The sequence below is a fragment of the Pleurodeles waltl genome, chromosome 6 (genome assembly GCF_031143425.1).
Source record: "Pleurodeles waltl isolate 20211129_DDA chromosome 6, aPleWal1.hap1.20221129, whole genome shotgun sequence".
NCBI classification, from domain to species: Eukaryota; Metazoa; Chordata; class Amphibia; order Caudata; family Salamandridae; genus Pleurodeles; species Pleurodeles waltl.
The window spans coordinates 709,796,380-709,822,876 of NC_090445.1; the positions used below are offsets into that span (position 1 = coordinate 709,796,380).

Here is a 26,497-nt window from a genome sequence, read left to right on the forward strand (position 1 = left end):
CCTTCTCTGGGTGCACATTTTGAATTTCTCCTGCTCAGAGAAACAACACCTTCACCAGGACCTCGTCCAAAAGCTATCCAACCTTATTGAGACCTCTTTGGCCACAGCCTGCTGCCTTGCCCTGCTGAAGATTTTTGACTTCCATTTTTGAGACTAAATCCCAAGGTAAAATCTCTTACTTGATGTGTGCATCCAACCCATGCTCCAACACGGTCAGCCTCAAATCATGCCTAAGTCCCAGCCTACTGTGACCAGTTAACTGCAGTTACCCTTATTGGACTTTTGTCTTTATGCTGTCATTATATGTATATTAACGTTTTCTAAACTGGTTTGGGATTTTTCTTGTATTATCTTTTTACTTTCTTACTGTTTTGGTACTACATAATTTATTTTTACACACTGCCTATATGTTAAGTCTCTCTGCTCTGTGTCATAGCTACCAGGGGGTGGAGCGCAGGTTAATTTAGTGACTTTACTGGTTCACCTTGATAAGGATTGTGTTTATTACTGAGGGTGAGTAGTCACCCACCTTAACTAATAATCCAATTTCTTACAGCTATCAGTCAAATACTTGTCCTTGATATAAAGTTAACTGCTGCCATTTTTCTGTATCTGCTAGAGTCGTGGGTTTCCCAGATGGAATATCATGAAAGACACAAGAAACATATCCCTCACTTGGCATCACTTTGGCCATTGTGGCTTTACTCAATCAAAGGTACCTGGTTCATGAAAAATAATTTAGCTATGATATTAACCTGGACTGTTAGCAAAAGCTTTTATTTACCCTCGGATATCGATTCTTTGGTGTCCAATTATCATGGTTGCAATTATTGCTGATATTCTCAGAAGGAACTTGTTTATATTTTTCTTCATCTTCTTTTGTAAAATACTAGTCATTGCAAGTAACCCCTTAGGATTAATTTTAACATTATTGGCAATAAGAAGGACTTTCACTTTAAGAGTGGCATTACAACCACCTGAAAAGAGAATTAACAAAGTTAGTTAATGCTCTTAGACACTTTCTCTGCGAAATGACAGACATTAGATGATGGAAGGGTACTGGCCAGAAAAGGAGACAGCAGGCCATGAAGAACCACCATGTTACACTCATTGTAAGCATCCTATTGCTAATAAAGGACAAATCCAGTAGCAGCAGTGCCCCCACTGGAATTCTATGCCACGGCCGGAGGCTTCACATTATGCTTATCTCTCTCTTTACTGCAAACAAACAGCAGCCAATTAAAACACTTAACTTAAAAAAACTACACTTCCCAACACTTCTGTATCCCATAGAGTCCACCAGTCACAGGTCTTCTCCCTGTATATGTAACACTGCAAACACAGTCCTTCCTCTTTCTTTGCTGCTCGCAGCTGAAGATAAGTGTTACTTATTTTATTATCCAATATATTCGATTGTTAGGGACTTCTTATATATGTAAAATTGCAGTGTGGAGCGGGAGCGGCGCTCGAAACGTGTCTTGGTGCTTCATTTTTCTTACCAAAGCGGCACTCCGCGATCGTTTTTCACTCTGGTGCCTATCGCGGTGTTAACACTCCATTTTAATCCCATTTCTGTCAGTAACGGAGGCCGCTCCATGCGCAGTAATATCTGGGCATTGTGCGTAATCTGAAGCTTCGGAGTCCTTTGGACTCCGAGACCACGTACGTGGTGTAAGAGGACTTAGGGGGTCCTTCCGACCCTGGCGGTCATGGACCGCCAGGGCTGGGGACAGAGGAAGCACCGCCAACAGGCTGGCGGTGCTTCAGGGGCAATTCTGACCGCCGCGGTCAGAAAAGGGAAACCGGCGGTTTCCCGCCGGTTTTCCCCTGCCCCAGGGAATCCTCCACAGCGGCGCTGCAAGCAGCGCCGCCATGGGAATTCCGACCCCCTTCCCGCCAGCCTATATATATAATTTGATTGACCCTTGTGCTGGGTTACTTTTGCCCCCCCATCGAACTCCTTCATTCACCTCTCGAGAATCATGGCGTACTACGTGGAGGCCTTGGTATATCATGTCCAGGACTCCGTAAATCAGGTTCTTATAAAAGTTTTAAAGCTCTTTACTCTACCACTGACAAGATTTGGTCACTGTGAATTGAGAGGGTGTTCTTTACCCGAAACTGGTTCCTACCTTGACCAGAATATAGATGTGGGTGTTCCCCGGCGAGCCTCAAAAGGACCAGCCTCATCTGCAGAGATTCTGGTGCAGATGGCTGCATCTGTAAGAAAAAGGACCATGAATGTGGTTCCTTTCTGGCCCTTTCCGAAGACTGGGGTTGAATCATCTATTCACACAGAAGGCAATGTTTCCTCTAATTCCCCTTCTTCAAGTTCTGAACCAGATCAAGCCGAACCTAAACCTTCTGGAAAACGCAAACGTAAATCACATATTATACATGAGAGTGACCAAACTCCTCGCACTTTATCATTTGATCCCGAAAATATAATTGATCCACGATCCACTGAGTGGATTCCATGTGCTGAGGTGGCACATGATCTACAAGACCGAATCAGGAAAGGGTTTGATCGGGATGTGCGCAACACTTTGCGCTCTGAATGCCCTAGACCTTCGTTGCTGGGTAAGATGGCCGAGATGCCTGCCCTTGATCCTAATATGGATACATTCATAAAAAGATTTTCTAAGGACCCTAAGAAGGGCTTAAACCGGGCTTGGAAAGCCTGCTAGGACAAGCTTTTGGATATATCTGGTCTGCTAACAAAGATTTTGGAATTGGCTGTTCAAGCCAAGGAATCTAACTCTCCTATGGACCCACAAACTGCATTAGAATGGGCACCATGAGCCATCTGTTTGTTGGGCAATACTAATTATGCCATGTCTACGGAGCGCAGATGCTCATTTTTTATGACAATCGATCCCAAGCTAGCGGTGCTTGCCACTAATGAAGCAGGTTCTTTGCCGAATGGTTTGCTCTTCGGGGACAAGTTCGTCAAGGACTTGGGGAAATATGTTGCCACTTTTTCTGCATTGAACAACCAAGGTAACCTCAACACCCCAGACGGAACATCTACAGGTGAGAATTATTCCGTACTCAGAGGTTTTTCTGGGGGGGGATTGAAAGACCATGTCAGATCTTGGGAACAGATTTCTCAAGACCCTTGGGTTTTGCAGACAGTACAGAGGTTCCAACTGGAATTTTATGCCCGTCCCAGACAGGTGTTTTTTCCTCGTCCCATTCTTTTTTCCCAGTTAGAGAGTTATTTTATAGCCTCAGAGGTAGAGGCTCTTCTTCTCAAACGGCCATCATCAAGTCAAGCCCTCATCCTTTCCAGCTTTGTCAGCTCTATCTTTCTGGTGCAAAAGAACGGATTCGGTTCTCGTCTCGTTCTCAATCTAAAGGAATTCAATTCCTGGGTGGTTTATCGCCATTTCAAGATGGAAGGTATCCATCTTTTAAGAGATCTTCTTCAAGAAGGAGAATATATGATACGTCTGGATCTCAAAGACACTTACCTTACGGTTCCTATCTTGGGCTCTCATCGGCGGTATCTTCAATTCCGGTGGAGAGATAAATGGTACGAGTTTTCCATTCTCCCATTCGGTCTTTCTTCCGCTCCTTGGCGTTTCACCAAGCTTCTAAGACCTGTGGTTCAATTTCTCAGGGAAAGGGGCGTTTGCCTCATTATATATCTGGACGACATTTTGATCATGAGTCAGACAGTAGAATCAGTCTTGTTACACCTCTCGTGGACAGTTCAACTCTTGCAGGATCTAGGTTTTCTAATCAATCAGGACAAATGTGGTTCAGTTCAAACAGGGGGTCGTTGGTCGATGGAAGAACTGAAACTACATATCAACTGTCTAGAACTTCTAGTGGGAGCCTTTGTGATCCGTTCTCTTTCCCCTTGACGAGTAAAATTTTGCATCCTTCTTCGGATGGACAACATCTCGGCGGTTCAATATATCAGTCATCTGGAGGGAACCAGATCTTGTGTGCTGGTAGAGATTGCAAAAGAATTCTGGCAGTTTTGCCTTCACCACCAAATTTCGGTGATTGCAGAATACTTACCAGGTCAGTCCAATCAGATTGCAGATTGGAACTCTTGGTTCCTCAGGGATGGCAGCGATTGGAAGCTCAATCCCCTAAAATTCCATCAGCTGAATCTTCAGTGGGGCCATTGCTCAATGGACCTATTTGCCTCAAGACTCAATACCCAACTGGACTGCTTCTTCAGTTGGAGACCGGATCCGCTGGCCCTGGGAACGGATTCATTTCTGCAGTAATGGGAGAAGGGGATACTTTATGCATTCCCTCCTTTTTCCATGATTCAGAGAGTACTCTCTCAGGCGAAGAGACAGACGTTAGAATTGATCTTAGTGACACCAATTGGGAAAGCTCAACCTTGGTTTCCGGTGGCGATGTCAATGTCATATGCACTTTCTATAGCGATCCCCAGACATCCGAATCTATTGCTGGACCCAGTGAGATCTCAGCATCCTCTAATAGCCCTGGGACAGCTGACACTCATGGCGTGGAGTGTTTCCAGAGACAATGGCAAGTGCCAGGAGTTTCGGACAAAGCTTTGTTCTTTCTCTCCCAATCTTGGGCCCCTTCAACCCACAAGAGATATGAATCTTCATGGAAAAGATGGGTTAGTTGGTGTAGTGAACAATGTGTTGATCCCCTGGGGACAAATATTTCTGTGATTGTTAACTTTCTTACTGACCTAGCCTCTCAGGGACTGGCTTACAGAACTAATAACAACTTTAGATCTGCTATTTCTGCGGGTCATCCTCACTTGGAAGGAAAACCTGTGGGGGAACATCTGTTGGTATGTAAGTTGTTTCACAGAATAAAAAGAGTTAAACCTCCCCAACCCAAATATTCAGCTTTGTGTGATGTAGATGTGGTGTGGTGTGGTGCAGAACCCTGATGGACAATAGTGAAACAGTCGCCCTCATCCTCCTCGACCTCTCGGCAGCCTTCGACACCGTCTGTCACCGCACCCTAATCACCCGCCTCCGCTCCACTGGGATCCAAGGCCAGGCCCTGGACTAGATCGCCTTTTTCCTCTCAAACCGATCCCAAAGAGTTTACCTCCCACCGTTTCGCTCAGACCCCACCGAGATCATCTGCGGCGTTCCTCAAGGCTCATCGCTCAGCCCGACACTCTTCAATGTCTACATGAGCCCCCTCGCCGACATCGTACGCAAACACGACATCATCATCACCTCCTACGCCGACGACACCCAACTCATACTCTCCCTCACCAAGGACCCCGCCAGCACCAAGACCAACCTACAGGAGGGCATGAAGGACGTCGCAGATTGGATGAAGCTCAGCCGCCTAAAGCTGAACTCTGACAAAACGGAAGTCCTCTTCCTCGGCAACACCCCGTCTGCTTGGGACGACTCCTGGTGGCCCACGGCCCTCGGCACCGCACCGACCCCCACAGACCACGCCCGCAACCTCGGCTTAATCTTGGACTCCCTTCTCACCATGACCAAGCAAGTCAACGCCGTGTCCTCCGCCTGCTTCCTCACCCTCCGCATGCTCCGCAAGATCTTCCGCTGGATCCCCGCCGACACTAGAAAAACCGTGACCCACGCCCTCGTCATGAGCCGCCTGGACTACGGCAACACCCTCTATGCTGGGACCACCGCCAAGCTCCAAAAATGCCTGCAACGTATTCAAAACGCCTCGGCCCGCCTCATCCTCGACGTACCCCGCAACAGCCACATCTCCGCACACCTGAGACACCTGCATTGGCTCCCAGTCAGCAAAAGGATCACCTTCCGACTTCTCACCCACGCACACAAAGCCCTCCACAACAAGGGACCGGAATACCTCAACCGTCGCCTCAGCTTCTACGCCCCCACCCGTCTCCTCCGTTCCTCTGGCCTCGCGCCCGCTGCCGTCCCTCGCATCCGCCGCTCCACGGCGGGTGGGAGGTCCTTCTCCTTCCTGGCTGCCAAGACCTGGAACTCCCTCCCCACCAGCCTCAGGACCACCCAGGACCACTCCGTATTCCGGAGACTCCTAAAAACCTGGCTTTTCGAGCAGCAGTAACCCCCCCCTTTTCCCCTAGCGCCTTGAGACCCGCACAGGTGAGTAGCGTGCTTTATAAATGTTAATGATTTGATTTGATTTGATTTGATTTTGGTGTTAAGATTTTTGAGAAATTGGCCATGTAATGAGGACCTTTTGCGCAAACAGTTATCAGCTAAACTAACTGTGCTACTTTGTCTTTTATCTTGTTGACAAGTATCAGATGTACGGGCGTTGGATTTAGCAGGTATAGTATTTGCTCCCTCGGGAGTTTCATTCTCGATTTCTAACCGTACAAAGACAGCTTCTAGATGTGTTTCTTATCCAGCTTTTCCCCATCATCAGAAACTATGTATTGTTAAATGTTTGAAAGCTTACGAAGAGTGTACTCGTACACTTCGTAGAGATTTTCAAGGGCAGTTGCTCATTTCTTTACAAAAGCCCTTTGGCCCAGGATCTGTAGCTACTCTGGCCAGATGGGTGCGACGGATTATGGGTGAGGCTGGAATTGATGTTTCCATGATCAAAGCACACTCAGCTTGTGGTGCTATGGCATCTAAGGCCTTTTCGGTTGGTTCTCGTTTGGAGGACATAATGAGAGCGGCTGATTGGTCTTCAGATTCCACATTTAAAGTGTTCCATCACAAACCTATTGTTGATGTTGTTTCCGCAGTAGTGAATCAGCTTTGAACTAGCATAATCTAAAGCCTCCGGTCCTGACATAGAATAAAAAATATTCTAGTTTACGTGTCAAGAATTTTCAATTCTATTAAGGACACGGAGGCAAGGATTATCCCACCTTGCACGTAGTGATGTTGTTTATTATGTTGCTTGACGATACTATGCATGTTTTTTTAGTTATATATGCCCTCCCATGATGTTAGATTATCTGATATAGAGAGATTAGATGTTATTGCATATCTCCTTTATTTTATTCAGAGGCGGAAAACAAGAATGCCTGATTGATCTTGTGGTGACGAAGGAGGAAGAAGTGAGATTCTTCAGACAAAAGAACAGTCGACGTCTGCCATCTGAGTTCCAGGTTTCAGAATTTCCAGTTTTCAGAGTCAAGTAATGGTTTTGGAATTTGATTGCAAAGAAAGAGGAAGGACTGTGTTTGCAGTGTTACATATACAGGGAGTAGACCTGTGATTGGTGGATTCTATGGACTACAGAAGTGTTGGGAAATGTAGTTTTTTTAAGTTAAGTGTTTTAATTGGCTGCTGTTTGTTTGCAGTAAAGAGAGAGATAACCATAATCCTCGCCTCCGTGTCCTTAATAGAATTGAAAATTCTTGGCAAGTAAGCTAAAAAAAATGTTATTCCCCAAATGGTTCATGGGAGGAACAATACCAGCACTTCATAGTTTACTCAATATGGGGTAATAGATCAGGAAAAAAATACATAAGAGTTCTAGGTCAGAGTTGTGTAGCTGACAAAATCTGAGCTCTTTATGAATAGAAGTGCAGGCATCCCTTCCCTTCAAAAACAGAATAGACTCAAAACTAAACAGAATGTACCAATATCAATGGTATTCTGTCACCTCCACTGGCTGAGTTGTTTCAGATATTGTTAGTCCTGTCACCCTTGGCATGGTTCTCTCCTGACTTTAGGACTCTGTGCACCAGTGCTAAAGTGCTTGGGCTCTCTCCTTAAAACATGGTTCAACTAGCTTACACCCAAATGACATATTTATTTGCTTGCAAGTCCATAGTGAAGTGGTTCTAAATGTACCCAAGTCCGGTAAATTAAATGGTACTTGAATGTCTACAGCACTGATTAAGCCATTTACCTAAGTAGCCCTTCTAACATGTCTAAGGCCTGCCAGTGCAGTCTGAATGTGCAGTTTTTAAATCACCATTTTGATCTGGCAAAATAAAGCTTTAGCCAGGTGTAAACCTTCCTTTTTTAATACATATGCCACCTGTATGGTAGACCCTGGACAACCCAGATGACAGGGTGCGGTGTATTTTAAAAAGTAGGGCATGTACTTTTAAGTTTTACATGCCCTGGTAGTAAAAAACACCTAAAGTCGTTTTTCAATACTGCAAGTCCTACTTCACCCATTGGAGTTATCCTATTGGATTTAATAATATGTAACTTCCAATTGAGAACAGGTAGACAAGTTGAGTTTGGTGTATAAAGAACTGTAATTAAAATCCCTTTTCAATTGGCAAAGTCAGATCTTTAATCACAATTCTGAAAATGCCACCTTTAGAAAGCTGTCATTTTCTTGTCCTAACCATTTGTATGCCTGCAGCATTTTTCTGTGTCAGATGACTAGGTTTTACAAGTAGTTGGTCTTTGTGTATTGGTCCCAGGGAGTGAGACAGATAGAAAATAAGTGTTGGCAGGATGGGCCAATCTGAATTAACGAGGGAGAAGAGCTGCTATCTACCGCACTTGCACATCACAAAGGCACTACTGGAGCACTGTCACAAAGGGAAAGTCACTAGTCTATTGTTACCCCCAGACACGCTGGGTCCTAATAACACCTCGGGGGGATGGAAGCACCTTGAAGTTTCCTTCACTTCAAAGAGAGTACCAGGTATACATATTGGACCTCACATCCCCACTCTTCAGTACACTTCTGGACCTCTGAACTCTGCCAGGAGCAAGGACTGCTGTGATGCTGCCACTCTGCTGGACAGTTGCTCTGTTGTCTGCCCTGCTGCCTTTGTGCCTGGGTGAGAAGGACTGGGCCTGCATTACCCCAGAGTGATTCCAAGGGCTAGATGGCTGGACTTGTGACTATAGTCTCAGGAACAGAAGGCGCCAACATCCTTGAACCCAGCAACTGGACTGTGCCATCTATGAGCCCTACCCTCCCAGGTAGTGCCACTCCAGTGCTGGGCTCTTTGAAGTGGGTCTGAAGGTGCTCAGCCAGCCAGTCTGTGAATCCAGAAGAATCAACAAATCCCCTCTGCCCTGTGGCACAACCCTGAGCAGAACTGATGTATTGCCTCTGCTTCGTGGACTTTTCCAATGCAAGTACTTTGCATAGCAGTCTGCAGCCACATCGGAACTGCTACTGTGCAATGCATCCAAGATTCAGGCTTCCCATTGCAAGCATCTCATGGACAGCAGCCTCGACAACGACACACGATTCGCATTACAGCCTTGCAACTCCTTGGAAGCTGTGTGATGCTTCTCCGATCTGGACTTTGCATTGCCTCAGCTGTACGATGCATCCTCAACGATGGACTTCACAAGTCTTTGCAACCAGGATTTATGGTACTCTTGTTCAGCGGGCCTAGCGGTTGGCCTGAACTTGTGACCTTGTCTCGGTTACTAGATATCCACAGTGGGTGCTTTGTACTTTTTGTCACTATTTCCACTGGAATCTTTGAAATTTCTTATCTCTGTTTCTACTGATTTGATATTTGTTGTTTATATTTTGGGTTATTTATTAAAATGTACTCTACTTTTCTAAATTGCCATGGGATTTTTCCTGTGTTGTGTTTTCACTTTGAAGTGCTGCATGAATACTTTACACATTGCTTTATGTTAAGCCTGACTGTGCTGTGCTAAGCTACCAGAGGGCTGAGCAAAGATTAATTGGGGATGCTTGAGGCTTCACCCTGACAAGGACTGTGGTTCCTGCTTGAGTACAGTTTCACCCCTCTCAACCAGTAACTTGGTTTGTTACAGATGTTATCAGAATCGTTAAGGAATCAGATCTAGAACAAGATAATTGTTCATTATCTGGAGATGAGCAATAGGAGACACTACCAAGCCCATTTTGCTAGAAGTGCGGATGGATTTGTGTAGGCCATCAAACACAACATCTCCTTGTCCCTACTATAGTTCTAAATTTGCAGAAAAATGCTGCTTTGCATGGGGAGGTGACAAGATCGGATAGTGTTTGACATGCATCATTCATAACCATAAATTCCAGGCTTTGCCTATCATAAAGCTTGATCACAGATAAAGGAATCACATGTAGGACTTCAGGGGTGACAACTTGTATTTTATTCAAAGCTCTCCACTCCCTCACCTATTTCACCTACTATCTCGATACAGACAAGAAACTGAAGATCAATATCATCATAAGCATTAGAGCCAAACAGTTCCACTGGTTTGTTGGTAGTTGTCAAATCTGTATTTTCTCCTTCCAGAGCTATATGTATATCATATTAAGCAATGGCCAAACATACAGCCATACAGGTTTCATTATCTAGTTCTCCCCAAAAACGACATTCAAGAGTATGAAAGCACCCATGGAAAAATGTGCCCTAACTCAAAGGAGAGTGACTTCAGGCCGTAAGAAGAGGAATGTGGACCAGGCTTGTATAACGGGAGAATCCGGTGGTCAGGGAGAGGAGTAATGCAATAAGAATAACTTCAGAGTTTGAAACGAAAATGATCCAAAGAGGCAGGTACAGGAGATGTGTCAGCAGGGTTTAATCCCATGGATCCTGGTGCAATGCTACCAGAGGGGAAATTGTCTTGGCATCTTCCCTCAAAGGATCTGGCCTTTTGGTTGATAGATTAGTGCTAGAAAAAGACACTGTAGACATATTTATACAGTTCACCTTATATATTAATATTTATGTTAAATATGCTTTTTCTCTACTTGAGCTACTCCATGAGAGGCTTCAGCCAGAAGCTGTATGGAGGTTAGATTGTGTTGAGAGATTGCCTGCAGGGCCACTTACTATATGACATGACTGCGGAGCCCATAGAATGCTATGTCTTTTTTGTGTGTCGAGCCTTTACGATGGTTTCAAGAGAAAGAAGGCAAGTTCAATATCAAGCAAAGTCACTAAAGCTCTGTGTTCAGGCACAACAGGGCACACAAGTCTTCTGTCTCCCACCAAAGGAGCTGACACGTTTAAGACCAGATAAGGCCTTTACAAACCTTAGAAACGAAACACATGAGTAATCTTATAAACATTTTGAAAGTAATTGGGGGTGGAGGAGGCCGAAAGGGAGCAGCACACTTCCACAATCCCCTGTTGGGCAGGACACACTCCCAAAACAAAACAAACTAGTGCAATAAAATGAAACAGACAGCAAGATTCATGCTTCTCTATAGTTAGCTACTAGTGGTGCCTCGATTCTCCAATGCACCTCTCCCGGATCACTACCCTGTTTTCTCACTCCAGCTCCTGGCTGCACTCACCAAAGAACAGCGTAGATTGTGCTGTAGAACGCACATGTTTAGTGGATGTAGAACCTTAACACTCCATCCGGCTCCTGCATCACCTTTCCACTCTTTCTTTGGCCACTGCCTTTTCTAATTTATCAACAGCAAAATTTCGAAAATGAACTGGGAGTAAAATCAGTCATGGTTCTCTGCAGTAAGACATGATGTCTTGCTGTTTAACATTGAAGAAGCTGCTGATGATTGGTCGACACCCCTAGAAGATCCTGTTGTGATTGGTCAGAGGTCAATACACTGGTGTTTGGTGGGCGGACTGAAGTGTCAGGACTTGTGAATTCATGAAGGACTTAGTTAACCCTTAGTATGGGGATGCGGGAGGCACATGAGGAACAACAGGATTCTGTTCCGAGCTTCAGCTGGCCGGCGTACCTTGCTCATGCAAATAATACAAAAACAAAACATTTATAAGTGGTGCAGCTACCTCTGAAAAAGCTGTCCCAGTGCTTGCGGCCTCAAAATGTAAGACACCAAATAATAAGCACCAACTACTTGTCAAACAAGTGGGACTTCAAACGTTTCCAAAAAACAGATTCAGAGGGTGCCAAACAAAGGCAAGAAGGCAAGGCATTCCATAGTTTGGCGGGCAAATAAAAAAACGATCAACCACTTGTCCTTGCCCTCCTCATCCTAAGCACCAGAAACAAGTTATGTTCACTGGACCTCAGCATTCTCTCCTGCTGATAGGGTAATAATCTTTTCCTCAAATAACCAGGTCCTTTCAGAACACACTTTCTATATGCAAAGGAGAGGGCTTTAAATGTAATGCGGCTGTTACTAGGCAGCTAGTGAAACCTGCGCAGAGAGGAAATGGCCGAAGTGCACGCAGGAAGTTCAGTACCAGCTGGGTTGCCACATTCTGGATAATCTGTAGCCTGTGGAGCAAATAAGATGAAAGACCCAGATACAGCCTATTAGCATAGTCTAATTTTGAAGTTATCTGGACATGGATTACAGATTTGCAGCAATCCTCAGGGATCAGAAAAATATTTTTCCTGATCGATTTCTACATCAAAAAACAGGTGGCCAACACAGCTCTGACTTGGGGTTCGAAAGATAATTTGGCATAATATTTTACCCCCAGTTACATACCACTGAAAACAGAGAACGGGGAACCCCCTAACTCAAAAACCACCAACTAGAAGCATCCAGGCAAGAGTTTGTACCCCCAAAAAAACAGTCTTGGTTTTCTCTGAGTTTAATTTTAGGTAGTTCGCACTCATTTAAGTCCCAACATCTCGCAGACAATCCATGAATGCAAATAGTGCCCCTAACTCCTTTTCTTGAAATGAGAGCATCAACCTGTGTGTCATCCACGTAAGAGATAATTCTAATACCCTAAGATTCAATCAAGTTGGCTAGTGGGTCAGAAAGATATTAAAGAGTGTTGGGCTCAAAGCAGAGCCTTGAGGGACCCTACACTCCAGTGGTTTAGCAGAAGAAGTAAGGGGGGAAGAAAAACCCTTTGGGAATATGATATGATTTCAGCTAGCCCAGGCAAAGTCCTGAATGTCCACTTCCCATGATCTATCTAAAAATCAAGCAGGACCACCATGGTGACTAAGCCCTGATCCAAAATGTCTTTGATGAAGTCAGCGACCTCTAGAAGAGCACTTTCTGTACTGTAGCCTGTGCGAAATCCTGACTGGGCACCATGGAGAAAATTTTCAATTTCCAAGGAAACAGAAATTGGACATTTCACCCATTTCTCCAGAATTTTAATGCTTGCTGGAAGAAAGGAAATGGGGTGGAAGTTGCTAAGAACCTTAGGGTCCGCAGTAGTTTTCTTCAGTAATGGAAGCACAGAGCCTGCTTCTAACTCTGAGGCACTGTAGCTGCCTCAAGTGACACAATCATCAACCTAAGCAGAAAAGGAGAAATTCTTGGAGTGACCCACTGCAAAATATCAGGGGATACATTGGTCTGAAGAAGATTCCCATGTGCAGCTGGCCAAAGAGGTGGATACATCCTTAAGTGTGAGAAGGTAAAAACTGGTTAACAAAGGGCCTAAATGAGGAGACCTGTCCATGTGCGCTGCTGAAGCTCTTTGCGGGGGAAATTTCTCATAAATGCCTTGAATTTTCTTGTGAAAAAAATCATATGGTTCTTTGCACAATGTGTAAGAAGGAGTCAAGACATTTTGCGAAGCGGCCAGACATATAAAGGATTTCACCACCCTGAACAATTCACAAGGTTTACTAGTTGTAGAAATAATGGAAGATTAAATAAACTCTTTCCAAGGTTTAGGTACTGCCCTGTGAAGATCGCTTAAGGCATTTTCATAGGCAGCCTTTGCAACAGTGTCATAGGTTTTCCTTTACCTGCGCTCAGGATATTTGCAGCAAGATATTTCTGTTTTCAGTGCATCCCTGAACCACAGAGCGATGGCCTGGCTCCCCATTGGGAAAGAGGTATATCCAGTCCAGAGGCGGCGGACAGTCATGTCTTTGTCAAAAGCAGATCATAGTTGTTTCCTGACAGCAAATCATTGATTTCAAAAGAGCGTTTGGGAAGAAACTGACAATGAATTAGCCCGTCAGAAAGCAACAGCCCTTCCCTGGGATTACACAGCAAATAGTGCTGACTAAAAACGCCCGTGAGGAGAGGCACCAGATGCTCCTTGTGTGAATTGAAAGCAAAGCCGCAAGTTCGACAAGCTCGGTTGGCCCCCAAATGTAATAGTCTCAGACTTACATTTTTGGCAGTGAACAGTAGAAGGAGATTGAACATTTAATGCAAATAGCTCTTCCTTGGTGTAGGCTAACTTAGAAGACAAAGTCCCATTAGCACCGGCAGCATGGCTGGCGCTGGACACGATCTAGACGCCGATGGATGAAGTAAGGCTAAAGGTTGCCAATGGCGCACCCGCTGGGCATGTCCACTACATGTCCGCGGCATCTCCGGGTTATATCTCAACAACGACCCTGCCTCCCAACAACTAGAGCGTGACCCAACCAAAAAATAGAAACTCTGTGGTGGAATCGGGAGAGAAACCGTCGAGAAAATGACACAAGCCCCAGCAGTGCAAAAGTAAAGATTTAGCTGCTCCCAGTGTCAGTATTCCTTCACAGAATCGGCAAAATTTAATTAAAGTGCAGGACTGTCAAAATGGCCATAGACTTAAAAAAGAGTAATAACAACCACAGGAAAAAGCGTTACATGCTTCAAAGACCGCTGATCATCAAAGTTAGCTATAGGATCAATTGTTCTTGTTGATGCTGCGGTAGTTTTTCATGTTCAGGTCTGGAAGGTATGTAAGAAGCGCTCCTTGCAGGACCAGAGCAACCGCTGGGAAACATTGATCACATTAAGGAATGCACAGGTATACGGAGCTGCTCACCTCTGGACCCAAGTGTAATCATTAGATCCACACAACAACTAATGCAACACCAAAACAGACATCATTCACGTCGAGAACAGACAAAGCTGTACCTGAGCAGATGACGCCAGCGTCTTCTCCGTGAATACAGTTATTGGAGGACCAGCCTTCGTTCGAACAATGCCACAGATAAGACTCGTTGCCGGTGCAGCGAACATTATCCAGAAGAATGCTACCGACGCCCTGGCCAAAGAAGGCCCCACTAAGGGCAGAGACAGCTGAACCACAACGCATCTGCCTGCACACAACCTCCGCATCGGTGATGTCCCAGCCATCGTCGCACACCGTGCCCCAGGTCCCAGAGTACTGAATCTCAACGCGCCCAGCACAAAAGCCACCACCAGCCAGGCGGAGCTGCAGCCCACCTCCTAGAGACACAGAAGAACATTTAGGATTGTCATAAAGAGATATTTAACGATAGAGACAATTGTTCAAGAGCATTGAAAACCTATTGGTGATGTAAAGTCCCTCTAGTTACTGAGTTCTTCACCCGCAATCAAACAGTCACATGACGTAAAAACAGTAACAGCCTCGAGCATCAGTCATGATCAAATAGCGTCCTTAAAATATTATTTGTGATGATGTCTCTGGAAGAGTAAAACATCCAAAACGTTATTTCACGCTTGCTGCGCTTTTATTGGATCATAAACCAACCATTCACAGGCGTGTAGATTACACACTCCGTTAGGTGCCCTTTGTACTGCCTTAGTTAGCGTGAGCCAAGCTTACCGGCTACCCTAGTGCAATTAGCACATACGAATAGCACGATATAAAAGCAGCAAAATGCATACATTGTAACTAAACTAAAAGTAGGAAAATTAATAAAAGAAATAGCACAATAGAAGGTGAAAATGTCAGACAATAAACGTCGATTTCGCAGAGTCAGTCTATGGGAAGTTGTTCTAGGAGTTTTGGTGATACATTAAAGTCACTGGAAGTGCAGAAATATTTAGATATTTTTCTTATGCCCTAATTGGGAGTTTTACGTTATTTGTGATCTTTTCACAAATCCCCGTTTACAGGGAGTCGCAAGAATCTGAACACCACAACTCTGGAATTCCACCCTCACCCACCACCCTTCCTCTCCCCTCCGCTCCCCATACATATTGAATGAAAAAAACTTGCTATTTATTTTTAATTGCATAGTTAATAAAAATCCTTGAAATCCCAAGTCACATTCCGTAAATTCTATCTTTACAATTAGCTACAATCTTTTCTCAATATGTGATCAATATCAAAATGGGTTGGTAATTATCTGGAAAAGCACATTTTGATGCAGGAAGCACTAAAAACCTTATATTATTCACCACTGTTGAGAGGAAACGTATCTGGGGTATTTGATTTTAGTGAATAGCTCTTCACCTTCAGTGACAGGTAATCGGTGTCTAAATGCCTTTTAAAAGGGCCAGAAAATGATCTTCCATTAACCTGAATTGGATGTTTTGGAAAATATTTCTGTTACCTTTTCAGCCATCTACCGCAAGGACCAGGTAGGGCACTTGGCAAGCAAGAAGTACTTCGAAGTTGATCAAAGCAATTGTCCACAACCTTGTATTGGAAAGGGAAATCTTAGCCTTTGCTTAGTGGAATTTTCAATCTCCACTTACTATATAATAATGAGCTTATCCAAAAGTCTACTTATTGGATCAAGGTCACTTTTTTATTCTCTGTGACACCGCAAAAAGTTAATGTTGTCACAGAACCTGTTCACACTTCTGTCCAAACAAGACACATGCCTACCTGTTTTATGGGTGGAGAACTAGAGAACGTGGCCGAGTGTCTTGAATATATCTCCTGAAAAGAAGCATGAAGTAAAGGCTTGCTCTCTGGTGCACAGGCAGGTTTGTGAAGTCACAGAGAACAAAGACATCATTTTGTACCACCAATAAGCAGACATCTGGATAAGTATATTGCAATCAAAGGCACATTTGTTTATAACCAAACAATATTACCCTAGTCTAGCTGGCACGCATCCCATGATTTAAAGATTATCTAGAGCATTTATTGCAAATGTAATGTCCAAAAGATGAAAGCTACTTAACAGTACCTCACAACTGATCACATGAGTGCATGGGGGTGGGTAAGGTGCCTTTACTCTGGTGGCTTAAGTGGACAAGGTGTCCTGCAAGATAGAGCTAAACCACAAAATGTGCAGGATTCGTAAGCATGGTGATATCAACATATGTGTCCTGTGGGGAAGATTCTAATAAGGGCAACTCGTTCATGAGGCGCATTAAGACTTTTCCCTGCAAATTAAGAACAGACCTTCAATTACAACCTGATACTCTGCATGGTGCATTGCCTTCCTGCTTTTCTGAATGGCGACCTTGCATATGCAAAGGTAAAACTCTTGCATCACACTTAAGGAAAGAACCAGGGTTGCAGTGCAATGTGTGGCACTGCTCTGTGTGATGTTGACAGGTCACAGTGCAGGCAGCAGCGTTGTTGATGGCGTTGTGGTGGTTTTTCTTCTGTTGCAGCACAAAACACACAGTTCCCAGTGCTGTAAGCAGATGAAGCTGAAGTCTTTGTTATCCCTGAGACTCCCAACAGGAGGCAAGGTCTACTTCAAGCCCTTGGAGAAACTTCACAAGCAGGATACAGAGCAAGGTCCAGTTTTTGTCCTCTTTGAGGCAGAAGCAGCAACTGCAGGCCAACCCAGCAAAACACACACAGCAAAGGGGCAGTACTCCTCCTCCAGCTCTCCAGCTCATCGCTTTGGCAGAGGTTCCTCTTGATCGAAAAGTGTTCTAAAAGTCTGAGGTTTTGGGTCCACTACTTATACCACTTTCTGACTTTGAAGTAGGCCAACTTTAAAAGAAAGTCTCTGTTGGTGGCAAGATCCTGCCTTGCCCAGGCCTGGCCCCAGACACACACCAGGGGATGGAAGACTGGATTGTGTGAGGACAGGTACAGCCCTTTCAAGTGCAAGTGTCAGCTCCTCCCTCCCCACTGTAGCCCAGGAGACTCATCAGGATAAACAGGCTACACCGCAGCACACTTTCTGTCACTCTCTAGAGGGAATTCCCAAACAGCCCAACTGTCAGTCTGACCCAGACTTGGGATACACAAGCAAGTAGAGGCACAGAATGGTTTAAGCAAGAAAATGCCCACTTTCTAAAAGTGGCATTTTCAAACTGACTATCTGAAAACCAACTTTACCAAAAGGTGTATTTTTAAATTGTGAGTTCATAGACCCCAAACTCCAGATCTCTAACTGCACTTAAAAGATATTTAAAGGCAGTCCCCATGTTAACCTGTGAGAGGGATAGGCCTTGCAACATTGACAGTCATGTCAGAATTGGGCAGTATTTCACTGTCACAACATGTAAAACACATCAGTACATGTCCTACCTTTAACATACACTGCACCCTGCCCATGGGGGTACCTAGGGCCTATCTTAGGGGTGACTTACATGTAGTAAATGTACACTTGCTAGGTCGAACTGGCAGTATTTACTCTAAGGTATTTTTATATTTTGATATCTGGATCTCTGAATTATCCACAAAAATATTTCTCATCAAGAATTCCCATTTTTTATGAGGTTGAGTGGGCCCTGGTTGTATCATCTTACCTGGGTGAGGTGAGGAAGACTATGATGAAGCACACCACATAAAGTGTACGAAGCTTCCCCATCCAAAAACACTGGATTTCAGTTCAGGCCATAGGGACTTTCGTTTCTCCTCCCCCTTGTGGGTACAATTGCTTCACATAGGAATGTTTTGTCTCATAACCCTTGCGTTATTGACCTGTGCACTATCTATAATCTGAGACACATCTCTGGGACCGGAGGGCACCTAATCACTAAAACCTAATGCAATGCTGCCTCACCCATTAAGATATGTGCAAACCTGAGAACAGTTTTTAGGCACTGAGCTTGGAAACGTGTTCAATTGTGTATCCTGGGAGACTGCTTTTGATTCGAAAAGATTATATTTCTATGTTTTTGTGAAACATGAGTGATAGTTATGTTCTCTGGAGATGGAGCTTCTGAAATGTATGTTGACTCCTACTTACTCTAATGTTACGTCCACTCCTCCTGAAGAGGGAACTCAGGATTGGTGCTAAGCAGTTCATTGTAGTAACTTCTGCCCTTAAGAACCATCCAACTCCATGTATAGCATCAATATAAAGACGTTGTATATTGTCCAGAATTCTCTATTTGGGAATTCTCCTTGTGTTCCCACTTTCTTTTACAATTACCTTCAATTGTAAGCACCTTCAAGTCTTAGTCTTAGGTTTGCAACCCTACACCTATTAAAGACACATCACTTTTACAACAGCAATGTTGTCTGGTATGGCGCTTTTCCAGTCCTCGCTCCCTCATTGAGTACTCCCTTTTATTTCAATACACATTTGATACACTATCGAAGACTTCCAAATACAAGGTTTTGACCTCTCCAGTACTGTTACATTGTGCTTGGGCTTCTACTTCCGTCCTCTTGCGACAAGATACCAAAATGTATGTATGTGCTCTGCAAAACAGACCTTTAACATAACATAATTCAGCATGTATGTCCGCTCTAAAATCACAATGTAAATTGCAATTGCAGGGTCTGTGTAACCATAGGCACTTTATATATTTTGTACACATTAACCAACTGTCAGTAAGCCAAGTGATGGCAATGCTCGCGACGGAATTCAAAGTTAAGTTCTACAGGGATTCCTCCCCCACAACTCTGCCTGGAGAGTAATTAAGAATTATGCATGGTTAGAAAATGTTTATAGAACAGAAAATGCTTCTGTAAGAGCTTAAATAAAATATACGTGTCGAAATTAAGTACATGAAAACAAATCTCAGCTCTATAGTGGTGTGGTTGTAGATGGGCGTCAATTTAGTTTGCTGTCTATCTAGTTTATTTCAATCAGGCCCCCAAAATATATTTCCTCGAAGCCACTACTTCAAAAATCTAACGATAGCTCTGGGACTGTCTACTGCTTACACTTGTGTCTTGGAGTAATGTATGTGTGAAGTGAGTGGTAAATATATGGGGAGCATCTATATATGGCTTTAGTGCTTAGGGTGTGTAATTTCGTGTGAAGGTGTCCGGTGGTCTACTAAAAACTATTTTCTTGTGTCAGCGAATGATGGTTGTGTGCAGAATTCGATTTACTGTGGCTAGTATCGTTCTATCAGATATATGTTTTTGGTTCTTGCTTAACAAACACGTATCAGAATCTCCCAAAGATCTTTACAAATCTCAGACAGGCAAGTAATAGAGAAATTTAACAATCACAAACTGGTATCTTTGAATTAGGGCGGGTGAAATGTTTGAAGGAAAAGTGAAAGACAATTAGATCCCAATAAAAAGTGAGGAAAGCCATAGGAGAGAAGTGTTTTCAGTAGATACAACTGTCTCATTGTACATAATGAATTCTCAATGGTCTAATGAATGGGCACAATAAAGCTAAAAAAAACGAGTGAAGTGATATCACAGAAAACCAATATTTAACTTTAAAAATAATAACTTGCTTTATGTATAATGGGCCATACTCCTGTTTTGACGTCGATGAGCCTTATAACTACCAGTTGTTGCTAGTAGCCATTTATGGATGCTCATTTTAATGGTACTAATGATAGCCAAATACATTCTGAGGGCAATGAGATGAGGCCTCGGAGCACCACATAGTTCTTTCAATATCTGTGCAATAGAGAAAGGCAAACTATGTGAGTTTGCGTCTGTAGTGTTTTCTGTACAATTATTGGCTTACCGCAGTTGCCACATTACATTTGTTGCATAATCTGCCGATTTTGACAAAAAAAAAATGGTTTCTACCTGTAACGAAACAAAGGTTGCTATAAATGTGGCAACACGCGTTGCCACATAGGGGAAGAACCTGCACAATGGTTCAATGGCCACCTTTCTGTTGCTTGTTACTATTTCTGGACCATGATCTAAAATAGAGGTGGGCGAGCCACCGAAAGCTTGAAGCCTGGCACCAGCTCAACTCAAGGTGCTGGTGGAACTGCGAGCCCATAATCAGCCATTCATGTGGCTTCTGCCTGCTTCCCTCTACCCAGGATGTAGTGTTATTGTCAGAGGTACCAATTGTGGCACTGGAGACAGGTTCGAGTCGAGGCCTCGGTTCAACATCTTGTGATTCAGCGCAAATCACTTATTTTCCGCATAAGGAATGAACGTGACTTTGTGTACTGCAATTTGTGCTCATGTAACGCGCTCAGCCTTCGAGTCGAATTCGTGCTATATTTAAAAATACAGAAATATGCACTGAAGTGAAAAAACAGCATTAACATAAGGGTAGACACGTAGATATCCATTTACTGGCTGAATTGTACACAGTGAAACAGAAAACCTGGATAATTGGGACCTTCTCAGGGTAAATTGAGTGACTTTTAGCAAATATTTCATTTCACCAAAACTCTTTTTCTTCATGATAGTTTATGAAAGCACATTCAAATATTTGCGTTCAGAATACCAGTTGCACACAAATATCACGTTTAATAATTATTTATCAGTCTAGTAGTGTAATGTGTCTTAATATTGTCACAGCTATATTGAATTCACTTTTTTGAATTTTAAAGAGACTTTATTGTATTTTACGGGATGTTTGCTGTGTGATTTACATACCACATATTTTTAGGTCGCGGAGGGTGTATGGGCTCTAAAATTCGAGTCAGATCTTCAGCTCAGCTCTGACTCAGCTCTCCCTCTTAATTTGTTGGCTCCCCCACCCCTATGTTCAACTGGTACTAATAAGAAGAAAGTGCCAGTAGCAGTAAAAATGGCAAAATAATAAATTAATACTACCACAAACTGTGCTGCATCATACCAAAGTACCTTTTCTTGAGGCCTAATTTAGTCAACCCTGTCACATAATTAGGTCCTCCCCTGCCACGTAATTGGAGCGGCCCTGATTAAAGCGCCATTATTAGTACGCAGGTGCAGACGGAGAGGGAACTCAATGTGGGTAGTGAGAGGTAATACAGCCTTTAGCATTAAAATTTAACACAGAGAATCATCAACCTGTGACATTCAAATGTGTCCATAGTTAGGTGTCAGTGCCATTTTTTTTAATAGTCATTGTCGAGCGTTGGACATTTTGAGTTTGCTTTTCACGTCCTCACATTCCAGTACAAAACATTAGCGCTTAAATACAATAATTGAAGATTTTTTCATTCAAATGTATTGTCCTTCTAACTTTTGTGTTCACATTGTCCCCTTAGCTCACTCATTTTTGATTAACAGTCATTGAAGGATGTCCAAGACTCACAGACGAGCATCTCTCAACCACATGTAGGAGACACTCGGGAAAATAAATCAGGGGGTTGGATATAGGGAATGACCAACGTGCGATATTGAATAAGTGGTCCAACCCAAAATCGAGAGTAACTTACTGGGCAGCGCAATAAGCATTCATGTGTTCAAGGAAGCGGATTTTGAAACCATAATACATTTAAATAAGGCTTTAAAACAACTTTCCCCAAGTCAAGAAGCAACTAGAAATCCCTCCATAGAAAAACGGAATTACTTCAGGTACAATAGTAGCTGCTGACAGCACTTCCTGTGTGTTTGAGGTCATAAATTTGAAAGGACAAGCACTAAGGCTAACGAACGACTCACTAGGTGTGGAATAAATCCCAACAATGCACGTTTCTCTTCCTCACGCAGAAGGGGCCGTGAATACGAGACAGTTCGTGACGTGTCATTGTCATTCAGAACTGCCAAGGCACAGCCAGCCTCGCGTGTCTGGACACTGCGTGACCCCTGCCTTAGGGTCTTTCGCACAGGGCCTGAGCCCACTTCCCGTGCCTTTAAATGTGCCTAGACTCTCGTGTTTTACACCGGACTAAAACACTGTCCAGAACTCCGGGCGTAAAACACAAGCGCTACGTCCTTTTCCCGCGCAGCACTACACTGGAAATCTGACCTCTTGTGTTTTACTGTAGATTAAAATGCTGTACCTTGAGAATACGACCTCAGCCTACAGACCGGTTTCTGTGCTCTCTAGAATAAAAATTAATCCGACTGTGAACTAAGAACAGGCGCTCCAAGTCAAGCTATACCTGGTCGCTGTGAGTCACCGGACCAGTAAACGAACAAAAGGGATTTAATGATTTTCTGAAGAGGCTCGAGGTGGGGGAAAGGAGAGTGGGGTGCGTGAGAGGAGGGAGCGGTGAAAGGCTAGTAGGGTCACTGGAAGGGTGTCGGGGGTGAAAGGAGAAAAGAGATAGGGAAAGATGGTGAGGAACGAGGGGGCGGGCTGGGCAACAGTGAGTGGGCGAGAAACAAGGGCAGGAGGTGAGCAGAGGGGAGATGGCGAAGAGACCAGAAGAGGGCAAGACTGAGGAGGCTTATAAGGGGAAAAGGTGTAAGCACACAGGAGGTGAGGAAAGCGGGTGGAGAGGGTTGAGGAAACGCTTGAAATTATATGATGGAAGAAGAGCGCTTGAAAAGGAGCTGACGGAGGTAGTTGTGTAAGGCAAAATGATGGACACCCTTCGCAGTTTCTTAGAGGTTCCCTTCAATCACAACACATAGGCTTGAATTTCTACCTCTGGAAGTCAAAGGTATTTGGCCGAACAGGACCACCTGCCTCCCAGCGGATGGAGGTGCTTCTTTAACCACCAGGAAAGTTCAGGGGATGCACTACAAGAACATGGAGGTGGGCACAGGTGGAGGAGGAGAAAGACGAGAAGAGGTGAAAAGGAAAGGTGATACGAAGAAGGATTGTGAAGGGAGACGAAGTAAAGGAAAACGACATGAGGGAAGGTGAGCGGGGGCGAGTAGAGCTGGCGAAGGAAGGAGACAGGGTGAGGAAAAGAGCGTATATCTGCGGAAGGTAGAGGGGATAAGATCAATGAAAGCGCACGTGAGGAAGGAAGATTAGAAACAATGTTCAGGACAAATGAGAAAGGAAATGGGTTGATGAGAAAAAAGAAAGCAAAAGACGAGAAACAGTGTAGGGGATGGGAATGAGAGGATGATGAAAGTTAGAAAAATTAAGAAGAAAGAACGCAGAGCCTATAGGAGAACAGGGGGGTTAAGACAAGACTGGTGGAGAAGGGAGTGCAATGAGGGGGACAGGGAGGCAATGCATAGACTAGGGAGTAGGAAATGTAGGGTGGAAGTTAAAGATAGTGTAGCAGAAGGGTCGAGTGAGGACTAGGGCTAGCAATTAAAGGAAACGACAGATGACAACAAGGAGAAAAGGAAAGAGGAGAGGGCTTTTGGTAGCGGTAAGAGAGGAGCAGAGAGAAGGGTGAGCAGTGTAGATGAGAAGTACGACGAAGGAAAGGCGAAGAAGACTAATGGGGAAGGAGCTCCCCAGAAAGAGTAGAGCAAGGTTGAGTACAGAAAGGATGGGGGAGAAGACCCTAGGAGTTGCGGGGGAGGGGGGTGAATGGTGAGAGGGGCCTGGACAGCCACACTGAACAAAGAGAAGAGCGATGCTTTAAAGGGTGAATCGGAGACACAAAAATAGTGCCACTAAGACAGAGTGAGCAGAGGTGGATGTAGCCCCTGCCAGTGCTTTAAATGGGCCGGTACTGATACCGGCTTTTTTTTTATTTTGAGAGGGAGGGTACCTGCACCTCTTGGGAAAAACGTAATACTTTTAATTAGAGAGTACCTGCACTTCTCAGAAACAAGCAAAAACATTTCAATTTCAAGCACTGGGCCCTGCCCCGGCGGCGCAACAGGCACTGTAACAGCAGGCACTTCTGCTGCCTGGGCAAGCCCTGCCCTTCTCAGCCGAGCCGTGTGCTCAAAAGCATCCTTCAGCCCCGAACCGTTTGAAAGATGAGTGCCTGCGGCCTCCTGCCCTGCCTTCAGTCCACTGTCAGAAAGGGATGGCTCTATGAGAGCCCGCCTTAACAATTAACAAAGTACATTAAAAAACTTCCACCAAGGGCTTTGGGAAGTGCCATTCGTTGACTCCCCGCGCTCTGGGGCAAGGGGGCAGAGGGCCTTCGTTTACCTGTGGTGAGCTGCTGTGCCATAAGCCCGGGCAGCAGGAGCAGCAGCAGAATTAAGTTTGCCGAGGGCCCCATCTCGATGCCTTGTGTGGTGCACCGATCACTGCCCCACCCGTCGCCTCGGTATTTATAAGCTGGAGCCAGGGGTGGGGTGTGCCCGGGTGAGCCGGTGAACTCGGTCGCTATGAGGAAGTGATCCTATGTATTAGGACACCATCAGCGGCCGGTTAGCGAGTCTCACGTCTACTCAGGGCTCCTTTGTTCATTGTTTAATCGTGTGGGTAAGTTTACAGAAACCCCGTGAAACGTACCTTCTATTTATTGAACTCATACTTGTATGCACATAACACGGCCTATGGCTTGCTTTGTAAAAATGTCACTTAATTATCAACGTGGGATTAACCTCACACTTCTCTGCGCTACCCTGCACGCGCAAATGTAATTAGAAAAGTCAACCTAATGTACCGTATGCTATGAAAATCCTATACTTTAAGTAACACAACTGTCTCCTTTATTAGCCAAACGCCCTCACCCTACGCCCGTTCACTATTATATAAAGTTAATTCCTTCCCCCCTTTCCCTCCACTCACCTGTCCTCACACCAGCCTAACAAACTCTTCACTACTTTTCTGGTCCTACCAAACTCCCATTTTTTTCCTTTTTTTGAAGTGCCGTTACCCCACAGTGCTTTATTCCCAGTTTTCTCCGGCCTGGATTGATCATTGCTCACCCAGGACCAGGCTGCCTTATTTCGACAAATGCCTTCCTAGCAGCTTTAACCATCTGAACAATGTTACATAAAATCGTCCAACTTTAAGTAACTTTTCTTACCTTGCTGATTTCAGCAGACCACCTGCAATAACCATCCAAGCAGTACACGCTTAATAAATAATAATAACCAGCGGTTAGTCCTGTGTGTCAAACAGATGTGGTGTGTGGGGAGCGTGGCTTAAGAAGCATAATTAAACGCGGTTCAGGAGCAGAGTGTTCTCTGTAGTTGGTGTACAACTACATATGGCTCAGAATCCTTCTTGTGCCCCTCGTCGCAGTAAATGTAAAAAAAATGTAAATTAGCACTTGTATAGCGCACTACTCACCCGTTAGGGTCTCAAGGCGCTGTACTCATACCGCTATGGAACCCCTCCTGGCTTTTCCCTGTGAGGCACCCACTCCTGAGCACCCCCAGGGTGAAGACAGGCATCCAAGCGCTGTTGGGGCCGTTGTGGAGATTAAGCAAGCTATTGCCCAGAGTTGCAGAGTGGGACCCATGAATTAGATTAGGCAGGGAGGCGAGAATTATCTGGTCAAGGGGAATTGAGCCCAAGACCTGCCGAAGCAGGACTTGAACCCTGGTCTTGAGCCAGATCTCTGCTTCAGGGTCTGCCGCTCTAACCATTGAGCCACACTTCTCCACAGTCCTACCATAACTCTCTTCCCTCTGGTCCTTTTTCTCCTGGTAGCTCTCTGCCTCTTGCTTTTCTTCTTCCTGCTGGACATCTTTCGCCTCACCCTGTTGAATTTTCTTCTCACATTTGTTTCTTCCCCAGAGGTTGCTAATCCTGGTACTTCTTTCCTTATGATCCTCTCACTCCCTTGCTACACTTGATCTCCCTTGTTCTTCTGTTGATGCCCTCCTTGTGGTCGCCATCATGAAAGTCCTGTTCCTCCGCCTTCAGTTCTTTGTAGCCCTCTTAGTTTACCTTCTCCTTGGGCCTGGTTCTCTCACTGAATCTGGTCTTGGGCTTTGGCTTCTTGGTGGTCCTAATACACTTGGTGGTCCTCCAAGCCTTCCTGAAACCTATAGTTCTAATTATCATTTTCCTCCTGTTCGTCTGATCATCCCATCCTCATCCTGGTTTTCCACTTCCTATTGTTCATCCTTGTGCTATTCAGAGCCCACTTTCTAAACCTGGACCTCTTCTAAATTCTTTTCTTAATCCTACTCATTTCCTTAGTCCTCTTCATCTCTCTATTCATAATCACTTCTTCTGAATCCTTGTCTTCTTCC

At 44.5% G+C, this 26,497-nt stretch overlaps 1 protein-coding gene across 1 annotated transcript in view; it reads right to left on the reverse strand.

Moving 5' to 3' along the window:
• The window catches only part of DMBT1 (deleted in malignant brain tumors 1), a 624,760-nt gene extending 600,183 nt beyond the window's left edge, over nt 1-24,577 (reverse strand). Inside the window, exons 1-2 of the mRNA XM_069239169.1 lie at nt 24,492-24,577; nt 14,605-14,919 (exon numbers count right to left, since the gene is read on the reverse strand). Of these exons, the coding sequence (XP_069095270.1) occupies nt 14,605-14,919; nt 24,492-24,564 (388 nt within the window). The 5' untranslated portion in view covers nt 24,565-24,577. The remainder of the gene's footprint in view (nt 1-14,604; nt 14,920-24,491) is intronic.
• Between the last annotated feature and the right edge of the window lie 1,920 nt (nt 24,578-26,497).